This window comes from Ixodes scapularis, unplaced genomic scaffold (genome assembly GCF_016920785.2).
Source record: "Ixodes scapularis isolate PalLabHiFi unplaced genomic scaffold, ASM1692078v2 PGA_scaffold10__122_contigs__length_95168666, whole genome shotgun sequence".
NCBI lineage: Eukaryota > Metazoa > Arthropoda > Arachnida > Ixodida > Ixodidae > Ixodes > Ixodes scapularis.
In genome coordinates, this window is record NW_024609836.1 from 31,508,406 (window position 1) to 31,520,875 (window position 12,470).

The 12,470-nt window shown below is 45.9% G+C and overlaps 1 protein-coding gene across 2 annotated transcripts in view; it reads right to left on the reverse strand.

The window, feature by feature from the left end:
• LOC8029488 (homeobox protein Meis1) overlaps positions 1-12,470 on the reverse strand; it is a 356,592-nt gene that overhangs the window by 49,088 nt on the left and 295,034 nt on the right. For both annotated transcript variants that reach the window (XM_042287647.1, XM_042287649.1), the window contains exon 11: positions 5,830-5,906. In XM_042287647.1, the coding sequence (XP_042143581.1) occupies positions 5,830-5,906 (77 nt within the window). The remainder of the gene's footprint in view (positions 1-5,829; positions 5,907-12,470) is intronic.

Below are 12,470 nucleotides of genomic sequence, written 5' to 3' on the forward strand. Positions count from 1 at the left end.
GTGTGAACAAAAAAGCCAGGACGTGCGTTTCTGAAGTTGTCGGTGGCTGCAGATTTTTGTGTCAGTCGAGGTAAACAGGACGCAGGGGGCAACTTTCCGAGTGCGTTTGTGTTTTGAATTCGGGCTGTTTTCCTGGGGCGGCGGAGAAAAGCTCACCGGAGAAAAGCTCACCGGAGAACAGCTCACCGGAGATAAGCTCACCGGAGAAAAGCTCACCGCAAAACCGGCAGATGCGGAGAAAAGGTCACCGGCTTTTGAGCGGATGCGGAGAAAAGCTCACCGATTTTTTTAACTAAGCAGATTCTGCGTCAAACGTGGCAATTTAACACAATTCGCATTCGTCCCTTCAATAAAAGATATGTCCTCTTCGTTGTAATATTCTTGAAGTTCATTGGGCATATTTACTAATTCCTCAGAAATTAAAAATCACCCATTCTGTATATTATTGAAGTCACAAGTATAAAATCAGAACATTGTACACCGGTAAAAAAAGACAATTTATTGACAGCTGACAGTGCGCCGTCGCTAGCTCAGTCAGATAAAGAAGTTTGTTCTTTGCGAGCTAACATGAATAGCGTTGTGTGAACCGCTTCAGCTCCAAATATTTGTAGTGCCTAATAGATAAGTAGGCGTTTGTTGATGTAATAAGTGTCGGCTACGCTGTTTTCATTCTGTTAAATTCACGAATAAAACTTTAGTTGCGAGAACAGCTTCGTCCTGTCGTGTTTGTTCTCTTCACTCCGTCGCCGTCGTTTCAGCGGTTTTCGTCATGCATAACCTTTACCAACTCGCCCTATTCGCTACCTTACAGAAGACTACTTACAACGATGACAGTATGCAGCTCTGAAGGACATCGGTGGCTCACCATAGAAGGGCACTATCACACGAAGGCAACGTGTCGAAACACCAGCAAGAACTTCTAGGAAACGTGCATGTCAGTGGAAGAAAGAAGCCTCGATCATCCTACTGACTGTTTTATCCTTTTTGTAAAGGTTAACAAAAGCTTCAAAGAGAATTTCCGGCACCGCGTTGTTGCACATTCACTTTCGGATTTTCGGCATTTACAGTTTGTATTTTTAGGGTGTAGGCGAACATTATTAAGTTTTCGAGCTTTTTCCTGTTCTTCAGGTTTATAAAGTTTTCAGTTAGGCTTCCGTTGCTTAGAGAGTAAGCAGAAGAAAACACTCACCCGTAATTATTGATTTGGGAGCAATATACCCAATAAGCTTAAGAAATATTACAAAAAATGACATTTTCGTTTTTACAAAGCTGACGAATTTTAATGATAATAAATCGACATATGTTACGCATGATCCAACAACCTCCATATAAAAAGAAGAAGAAAAAAATCGGTGAGGCTTTTCTCCGCATCCGCCGGTTTTGCGGTGAGCTTTTCTCCGGTGAGCTTTTCTCCGGTGAGCTTTTCTCCGGGATTCGTTTTCCTGTAAAGCGACAACGATGGCTTTAAAAAAAAAACTATTTTTTTTTGCCTGCATAGCGTTTTATGAAAAATTCATTGTCAAAGATTGAAAAAACAAGAAACGCAGTCTCACGCACTAGTTGGAATAAGGTCAACTAGCCTAGCAAAATGTTAATGCGAGCTGTCGTAGTGCTTCAAAAAAAAAAAAAAAAAATCAGGAAGGGGGAGGGGGGTGACGGTCTAAAAAAGAAAAAAGAAAAGCGAATTTCGGGAGACCAGAGACAAACTGCAGCAGCCAAAGACCTGACCAAGAAGCAAAAATATAAAAAGAGCACTGGTGGACACGACAGGAGAGAGTGTGAGAAAGAACACAAAGCAATACGAAAGTGGGGCGAATTCAGTATCAGCACCTGCACAAAACACAAAATAAACATAAAAAAGAAGGGAAAAAAAAGCAAAAAAATACAGGAAAGGCGTCGGATCCGGGGAGAGATGTGTCAAACGGTTGCGCAAACTAATTCATCACGTCCATTACACGATCCAGGGAGGCACGGGAGGGAGCCGCGACGCCTCTCCAATCAGTCGCTTGGCTGTTTCTTCTTCCGCACACGGAGGACAAAAGCTTCGCTCTCTTCTCTTTTCTTCGCCTCGGAAAGAAACTTTCTATAATCGACGCACGAAACAAACAAAAAACAAAATAATACAAAATAAACTATTTTGAAACCTGCACGCCATCTAGTAGCCGCTGCGCCAATTATCAGAGTCCGCCATTGTTTGGGCACGTACATTGAGCATATATTTACGAGCGTTCGGTGACGACTCGGATCCAGCTCGACGCTTCGAGTCGAGTGGGTGGGTGAATGGATGGATGGATGCTAACGGCTGTACCCTTAATGACGGGCGGTAGCTCGCGCCACCTAGCCCAAGAAATGGCGATCGCCAATGTTGCGTGATGGGGTTTTGAAAAGGGCCTCTTAACAATGTGATGGAACCGAATCAGAGCCACACCCATTAGAGGTCGCGAACCTACCTAGCCTCAAGATTTTTTTTTTTTTTTAACGGAAAATTTGGACAAATTATTAGATATAATTATGAACACAAAATGAATAGATTAAGATATATTGATTACATATAATGATTTTTCCGGCTGTCACTAGTCGGCTAGAGTGCGCGAGTTGTGCTCCATTGCAGGTGGAAGTCAATTTATGCTCGCTAATGAAGTTTTCGAACCTTCGAGACTGAAGTTGCATTACTATGCGCGTGCGCGGAAACTGGGAACCAGCTGACGCCACCTGGCGGAAGCAGGTCGCAATATCTATTGAGTATATTGTGTTATTGTTTTACATTAATAGGCTAAACGAAGTTTTGGAAGGCATTGCATACATCTGCTCTTATATTGTGTAAATATCGGCAATCATTTTATAAATTATAAAATAAGCTACTTATTACACTATTTTTTTATAGAAATTTGTGGGAGATATTTGTTTAGTTCCTAGCTAGGTGGCGCAAGCTACCGCCCGTTATAAGGGGTGCAGCCGTTATCATCCATCCATCCATCCATCCTTCCTTTGTCAAGTTTTGTTGAAATTTCGACGAAAATTCGCGACATCCCTAGCCGCAAGGCACACAGCTGCCCGTGACCGTTATTAACTGATTTACAAGTATCGTCATACGCGAACACAATTTTTTTCCCCACAATTATTAGACTATTTTACATATATAAACGTACATACGAAGAACCGTGACAGCAATCAAAATTGCTGTTTTTCTTTTCTTTCTTTTATTAATCGAGGAGGAGTTTGTGGGAATAACGGTCCTAGACGTTTCTGACCGTTGGTCAGCCGCCGGTGCTGTCAATCAAACGGGCTTTCAGATCGTTCGATTTCTATGCTGACGCACACGTCAGGCCATGACAATAGCACGGATTTACAATAGCCACACCCTTAAACTCATACACGTTTCTAGTTCTATTTTTATTATATTCGTTTCTTTTTCATTTAAACCGCAATATACCTAAAAATATGCCTAGAAAAAGGAGCTTGTTAAGAGGCGTTGAAGCAGTACTAAGATATGTATATATATGAGATAATTACCGAAAATAGTTTGTTCATACTGCGTTGAAACTGCTACACTCGACAACGGCGTAGACGAGTACACGGGCGACCGATGGGATAGAGACATGCACTCTTACACCACACCATGCTGCAGACGGATGCTAAGTGGTTGCGTTACTTGCGTTTCGAAATATCTGCGCTTCTAAGCCTAAAGGGCGGCGATTCACACACTTGCGTCGAGTCCGAGCGACTGCAAATGGCTTGCGACGTACGGTTTGCTATGGGAACAGCTGCGCCGGCTCCAACAAAACCGGTTTTTACCCCGTTCTGTTGAAGCAGACGCAGCCGTGGCCATAGCAGCACGTACGTAGTTGCAGTCGCACTGGGTCGGTTTCACTCAAGTGTGTGAATCGTCCTTAACGGTGATGCTCTAACAGCTAACAGTCAGACGTCGTCAAATATGTGGGCCTTATTTCTTTCGCGTGAAACACAGGCGAATGTCTTCCACACACAATGTCTTCACTTTCATGCATGGCTGAAGAAACGTGACTCCAGATTCAAGCTCGTCTGCGAGTCTTCTGAAGCCTGAACGAATTGGCGCGGGGTGTTTCTCCTTGTGACCTCTCACTTAATGAACGTTTGGGGAAAAAAAAACAAAAATAAAAAAACGCAACGTTCAAATGGTGACCACAGTCTCCGGAACTTCATTTAACTTATTCTCTGGCCGGAAGAATGAATACACGAGGCCAAGCGAGAAGTATTTTACCGAGGCATGCCGCGATAAAACAATGGACAAAGCGAGAGAATTCCTGGACAAAAAGGGAAAAAAACAACAAAAAGACAAAGGCCTCCAAGAGAGAAAGTTCCCTCGTAGTCAGCTACCGTTAGTGCTGGAGATAACACAAAGCAGGCAGCACGCGCGCGCGACAAGCCGCTCGCTTGGCGCAAATCCCCAGCGGGGAAAAGAACCTTTCCCTGGTCCTACCCGAGTGCGCGCCCAGCAGTCCAATTAGGGAGGATTTGCAGCGCCGCCGGCTCCGCCGACCGGTGTGTCAACGGGATTGGGGAAAAGTCGGCGGGCACTATACTGCTACGGCACCACTCTCGGTCGGCCCTGGTGGCCCCTTTGGCGCTGTTTTACTTTTTTTCCTTTCGCTCTCTTGTCTGTTTGCTACACTGAGGAGATTCCCGGTGTTATTCCTTTCCTCCTTCCCCAATCCCGGCGGCGGTCCGAGCAGCGCGTGCCCGGGCGCCCTTATTTTTACACCGGCCAAAACCCCCGATCCCTAATCAGGGACAAGCCGCTTAGCGAAGGGAGGAATACGGGAGCATGAGGGAGAGACACTCGAGGAACAGATAGAGTTGAAGGGAGGGAACGGTGATGTGTGATGAGATTAAAGCAAAAACAGGGAAAGGGGGAGAGAGACATTCGGGAGGATTTTCATTCGAAGAAGTGACAATTAGTACCGATGAGGAGGAGATGCATGCAGTCCCGATTGGGGAGCACATGCGAACGTCTGCGAATGAGGGAACTTTCGGGGACATTTGAATGAAGAAGGGAGGTATGTAAATTGTTTTAAGCGTTTCTCAGTGTGCTAGAGATTTTCTCAGGATATAGATGGAAGGTCCACAAATCACACAGGTAGCAGGTTTTTGGAGTTGAGGGCAGTTTTTATTGACGTTGCACCCAGTATATATGTCACAATTTGGGGAAAATAAAACTCCTTCCCAAAAGCCGACTCATGGCCTGATGAACGGTGATACGAAACGCAAGGAGCCAATAAATGAGAATCTTCCGTGAGTAGATATATGCGCATGGGGAACGCAAAAAATGAAAATGTCGTGAACCAGAACCTTATATTTCATCTATGAAATTTCCAAGCTTAAATAGTACATCCACAAAGATGCAACTATTTGAACTCGATACTCCTCGCAACCAAACTGACCGTGGCGTCCCTTTTAAGTGAGATAACATGGAATTATTTTATTTCACACCACTCAAACAATTATGTAACACCAAGACCGTTGTTTTATCGGTGTATTCGTAAAGCAAATATAAACCTTAAGGCAATGTGAAAACACGGGCGTCTGTTGAATATAGCCACCGCGGGACTCGACCACATGAGATTCGCCAGTCCGTCAAAGATACCGTGATTTAGCCCATCAACTTGGAGATATATCGCAATTTACAGGGGCTCCAAGTTAAGCCAACCACTCAGCATGATTTCTCGAGCGAGCATTTCAAAGAAGTCTCGTAATGTGTTTAATTTCTGTAAACAATGTTGTTGTTGTTGTTGTCTTTTTAACAAAGAAAAACGTTTTTATCGCGTTGAGAGGTGATCAAAAGACACTCACCAGTTGTTGACTTGGAGGATGGTGAGTCCGGTGTCTTGGGCCAGCTGCTTCTTCTGGTCTTCGGAGGGATACGGATGCTGCGCAAACGAAAAAAAGAGAGACAAAACAAATTAAAGCTATATTCAAATGTACGCATTGCGTTCGAAGCGTGGTGAAGCACCTCACTGGTCAGTGTGCAAAAGAGGTACATTCGCACACAGTTTTCGTGCGGGTAACCGACGACGAAACACAAATCAACGTCCCCAGCAACGCCGATCACGGCGAGAATAGCTCAGATGACATCCTAATTTTTATGTCGATATGTTTTTCACATCGGTGCCTGTTCTGACAAATGGCTTAAGACGCTGAGTGGCAAGCAACAGTTGGCTTCAGACCTTCCGTTCACGTGTGAGTTCATTCAGCAGACGTTTTGTTGACACGTTGACGGTGACCGATGTAAGACGGACTTCATCGTTAAAGTTAAAAATTAACGCGAGTGGGTGGCTGTTTTTTTCGAACGCCTACTATTTTGAGGTGTCTTACACGGAAAACATGTTTTGTTGGCCACAGGCACGTAGCCAGGATTTTGTTTCGGGGGGGGGGGGGGGGGGGGGGGGGGGGGGGGGGGGGGCGCCCATGACAAAGGGGGATGCTGTATGAAGGGGAGGGGGGCGAAGAGGTCCCAGCAAAATGGAAAAATTTCGGGGGGGGGGGGGGGGGGGGGGGGGGCGGCGGACCCCCATCGGCCTCCCCCCTGGCTACGTGCCTGGTTGGCCATCCGGCGTAATCTAACTGAATGCATTTCAACCGAGAATAATTGTATTTGTAAACGCTTTTTTGTTTGCCAGTAGCGTGTACACGATTGGTTTATACTCACTTTCTTCTAGTTCATTTGGTAGGACCTGGTTCGACGTATCTTTCGGCTAAAGAATATTTGTAGAGGATGTGAAGACATATCTGTCATATCTGATATATAACCCGTTCGTTCATTTCACAACAACATGGGATGGTTGTATTTTTACTGCCTATAGGTTAGTATTTCCACTTACCGAGGGAAAAAAAAGTAAAAATGTTTATTACCAGATGAAAGGGCAAAGTTTGTCCATGAACGAGATTTTGTTTTCTTCTGCCGTTGGATCGGAGTGCTTTCTGAGACAGCACACTATCGCGAGGGTGATTCGCGGATGGCCGCATAATGAACGACCGCCGCCTCGGTGAAGACAATAGATTCGTTGCTAGGGTCGGCGCCATTCAACCAGACAGGCACATGATTTATGTTCGGCGGCATCTCGAACGCAAACTCGCCTGTAGCTGGAGAGCGCTGCCTCTTCGATCGCGGGGCCACGCTGACGGCTAGGCGCATGCCGGATGTTTTAGCGATATAGACTGTTTTCGTGTGACGGTTGCCATGTTGGTTTGGGCGACAAAAAAACTTAAGTGAATAGTTTAAGCACAACTACAATAAAAAAAAAGTACAGACAAGAAAAAAAAAGTAGTTATTGGTACGAACCCCTTGAATTCGTCTTCCAATCAGCAAGTAAAATGACTCGGCTACGTCACAATTCAATATGACGGCCGCCATGGGGAAAAACGGTCTATATCTACCTACACAAATACGTGCCTCTACTGCGCTCCATGTTCGGTTACGAAGTGTGTGAGGATATATGAAACCTTTCGCAGTTTCCACTCGTGTTCGAGCCAGTAAAAACAGCAAAATTGTTTCCGTTTGACATAGGAACGGCAGAAATCTACAGGACGAAGACTCCTGTTTGATCAGTGTCCGAGGCACAGAAACAGATGAATTTATCTAATAGTTAATGAAGAGTTTCGCAATGTTCAGCAACGACACCGAGTTCCTCTTGGTCGAACTCTATTTTCCATTGCCTTGTACAACATTTATTTTGCCTCATTCATGCCAAGAACGTCGCGCGAAAAGAACCACTTCCCCGCTTCCATCGCTGCCATCTCTGAAGCCACAAACGTCGAGATTGCGACAAAATCATCTGCTATAACCCCTCCTCTTTGTAATGCGGCTTGTAAGGATGAGAATAAATCAATAAAATAAAAACAATACTGTTTTTCTACGCTTAAGTTTGGTGCTTAGCCATGGTTCAAAAGCTAGCGTCTTGGCCACCGTGAGTGGTAAACGCTTTGATGCACGTGCCTTAGCAAGGCTCGACTATCAGACGATCTAGACACACCAGAAACAAGATGGCGGCGCCCAGAAGCCGCCCTTGCAGATGCGTATGAGGATTGAAGTATGGATGTACAGGTATTACTATCTGGGGCAAAAAATCTCGGAATGTTGAGAAGTTGCAATCGCACTTTTGTTGCTCCCTATCTTCGCTCAAAGCACCCAAGCTCCCTGCCGAAGAGCGACTAATTACAAATTAGTTCTCATCTTCTATCGTTTTGTGATTAGGAACGACCTGGTTTGTATCGTTGGACCACCAGAAGCGCTGACCGGCAGCCGACTATGGCGCCCCATCCTCACCGTTTTGGGCCTGTACTGTGAATTGGTTCGTACATGCATGCCAATCACTAACAAACTGTTGCTGCCTTCAAAACGTTTGAATTGCTCCATCGTTGTTCCCATCCACAAAACTGAGCGCTTGGTGTTATTTGTTTTTAGTTGAATGTTTTGTACTATATCATATCTTTCGTTTTCCATCTAAAAATTAATAATACAGTTAGTTTTTCTCAGTCTAAACCATTGTCAGTGTTGTTTACTGCTTTTCTTTCAACGAGGGGAGTATTGTGTCATATATAGTTGCTTGTGTGTGTATTACTTGTGTATTTCTTTTATTTCGTTTGTTGATTAACCTCCGCTGAGTGTCTGTAATATGGAAGGAGAGGGGAAACCAGTCAAGCTGCTTGGGCGGTTTTTGTTTCAGCCTCCCCCCCCCCCCCCCCCCCCCCCTTTTTCCTCCGGCATGCTTGTACATGGTGAATAAAGGTATTATTATTATTGTAAAAAATTAAGCCACTAGAAAATGATGGACAATAGTAACCGATCAATGTTTATTTATAGTGTTTGTTTCCTCACTGCACCGGAATGGCGACCAAGAAAAAGCGAGATCGACAGAGCTCTTCCTACCGAATCCCCATTGAAGTAACATGAGCCGGACGACCAGCAGAGGAATCGCAGGGACGCGGTCCACGGGCCCAACCACAAAGTCTAAACGTGCAGCGGGATAAACGGCGCTAAGCCTAATCCTCGGCCCCCTAAGCCTAAACTGGCTAGGCCCTAGACGCGCGTATACGCGACCGCGGCCGCCGCTCTAGGCCTAACCCCCCGAAAGAAGAAACCCTCCGTGCAACAACAATGGCAGCGGGGTTCGATTGCTGGCTGGATGCTGGTTCCCCAATCTCCCTAAAGGACGTGTCATGGGCGGAGAGAGGGAAAGGGGAAGCGGAGGGGGGGACGCACCAAGTCAGTTTGCCCCCCCCCCCCCCTCCCCCGCACGCACGCACAGGTCTTCGGTGGGTCCTCTCGCTGTGGCGATGATGCACGGTATACACTCTCCACCATTCAGCTGACAGCACGGTGGAAGCTAAGGGCTCTTATACTTGTACGTATAACTTTCCCCACGTGATCACGCTCTCGCCCATATTCACCCGTAGAGAGCGGGTTCAGGCAATGAAATGGAGGCGGTTCATTGGTCCGGCTAGAGCTTCGAGTCCACTGTACTGCCAGCTTAGGGGACAGAACAGAGTATAGCGAGCTCCAGATGAAAACGAAAGTATACAGGGATAAGAGATTTGGGGAAAAAGGTGGGCCGGGTGAAAAGGGGAGCTGGAGTAGTAGCCTAGGGGGGAAAAAAAGAGAAGGGGCGGAGGGGTGAGGTGGTTTTTTTTAAAGCAGCGGGGGCAAAAGAGAGCATTCGTGTCCAAAGCGATAAATCTCGTTGGTGTCAAACAGAGCGTTGCGTGGTACAAAGCGAAAGAGGACGGGGGGAGGGGGAATGGGGCCCCCGGGAACCCCCCTTCCCGAAATTTGCATCTATTGTATTCGGTGCGTCGAAGATGCCTCGTCCCGTACCGCGGGCGTCCCGCTGTCTACTCGTATCCGTGGACTCAGCTGTGCAATGTGTGGAAAGTTTTATTTTTTTTCTTTCTTCGTAGTTTGCGGGATCACAATAGACAGGTAAAGGACCGAACTAACTGGGAGTGCCGCCTCCGACGAGCGCGAGAGGTGTGAACAAGCGACGCGCACGGAACTTGAAATGGCACCGCTCAGTCACCACCACGGCGGTCCAGGGATCGCTGAGTGCGGAGACGCAGGGAGACAAAAGTTGCAGGGACCGGAAACGACGGTGGGTGCATAGAGAAGGCAAACCAGATTCTAAAATTACGTGTCGCACGCGTCAATGATCCTGAGGATTTGGGGATGAACAACAGCTATCGAGGGGGAAAAAAGAAACGGGAACATGATTCCTTTTTTGTCCGAGATCATTCCAGCGATTTCGATGTTCGCCGCCTCGCTTTTTTTTTTTTTTTATTACGCTTACATTTATTAGTGCTGCTTTGAATGTACGTTGTCGTAACTATTTTCGCGAAAGTAGTCCCGCGACGAAAATCAATAAAAGCAGGTGTGATTGAGTATTCATGGCGAGAGTATTAATTTATAGCGGGTGCTTCTCCTGAATTGTTTTCCCCAAACCGCAGTGTTTACCGGCGTTGCCAACTCAAAAAAAGAAAAAAAAAACTGCCATAGAAATTTTTAATGGGAAAGAAAACAACTAAATTTGAGACGCTTTCATGCACAGAATGATAACCAAGCATCATCTTGATGTTACCATGTGTGCTGCCATAACTGATGCTTTGCAGAAGAGGAAAAGTCAAGTTTATACACAAAAATAAAATGGGACAAAAAAAAAAAAAGGTAGAAGCAGCGTTCACACATCTATGAGGGAACATGCCCAAAGCTGCCCAAAAAGGACTCAGTGTTCGCATGACAGCTTGTCACTGATCATGCCGCGACGACACGTATTCACATGTCGCACTCTGTAACGTTTGGACATGCCCGCCGAGTTGTTGTCGTGACGGCTGTCAAAAAGCAGAAAATAAAGCAGGCCCCGAATACAAATGGAGAGGTTGAACTACTTGTCACAAGACGCGAGAGATATGCGAGGAATATATATATATATATATATATATATATATATATATATATATATATATATATATATATATATATATATATATATATATATATATATATATATATATATATATATATATATATACACAAAGTTGAAAATCCCAAGTCAGAAACAAAAACACGGAAGGTTTATTTCAACGTTTCGGCAAGAGTCTTGCCGAAACGTTGAAATAAACCTTCCGTGTTTTTGTTTCTCTGACTTGGGATTTTCAACTTTGTGTACTCCACGCCTTCGGCCAACCCTACGTGACCATGCCCTATATATATATATATATATATATATATATATATATTGTTAGGGTGATGCTGTCGGCAGCAGAAAGGACGGGACAGTACACGATGATAGAACACACAAAGGATTTATGGAGGCCGAGCCGGCCCGTGGGGCCTGGCGCGAGATGGTCGTGCGCGCCACTGCCCCATCGTCGTCTTCACCTTCCTAACAGTACTCCCTCCGACGAAAACGGCCGACCCGGCCGGTGAATAAATGAACACACGAAGCACACGTATAACGCCACACACACAGAAGAACAAAGGACAGCTGCCGACAGCGAGGGTGAGGATGAAGATGAAGACGTTGAATTTCGGCCTCTTCCGCAGCGTCGCAGACCTCTGCACCAGCCACACGACGGCACGGTCCGGGCTGGGGGACTCACGTCACTGAGAAGCGTCAGAACGTCGGGGGCTGGGGATAGGGGCGGGGGATCGTCTGTCGGCCTCGTCTGGTGCGGCTTCGTCTGATTTGGCTTGCCATGGCGTCTGGGCGGGGGCTGGGCGTAGGAGCCATGAGCTGGTGTTTGGTCTGCTGCTGCGGATGACTGCCTCAACGAGGCGGATTCACAGGATCATAGCGGCGCCGATGTTCAATGAAGGAGATGAGTATGGCTCCGCACCTCCACCATACTGTTAGGGTGATGCTGTCGGCAGCAGAAAGGACGGGACAGTACACGATGATAGAACACACAAAGGATTTATGGAGGCCGAGCCGGCCCGTGGGGCCTGGCGCGAGATGGTCGTGCGCGCCACTGCCCCATCGTCGTCTTCACCTTCCTAACAATATATATATATATATATATATATATATATATATATATATATATATATAGAGAGAGAGAGAGAGAGAGAGAGAGAGAGAGAGAGAGAGTTAACGTGAGTCGTGCCATCTTGCTTGCTGGACATAAGGGAGACGACAATAGGGGACATGGTGGTAATCAATGTAAGAGTGGACAGGAAATAAAATTTGTGTCTTTTACTTTGCTCACACAATAGGGAGTTTGGCAGATTGTTGGCATAACTCCGATAACCTTTTTGCCTTTTTTTGGGGGTCGTTTTAGCCTGTATTGACGGCAGATCCTAAGGGAGAAATAGAAATAAAAAAAAAAACCGGCACGTATACAGCGTGTCAATATCAGATGGATGACCACATTCCTAGAAGTTGAAAATGGGACGGTTAAATTGTGCTACTATAGTCGTTTGAGTGTAGAAACGCAAATCAAAT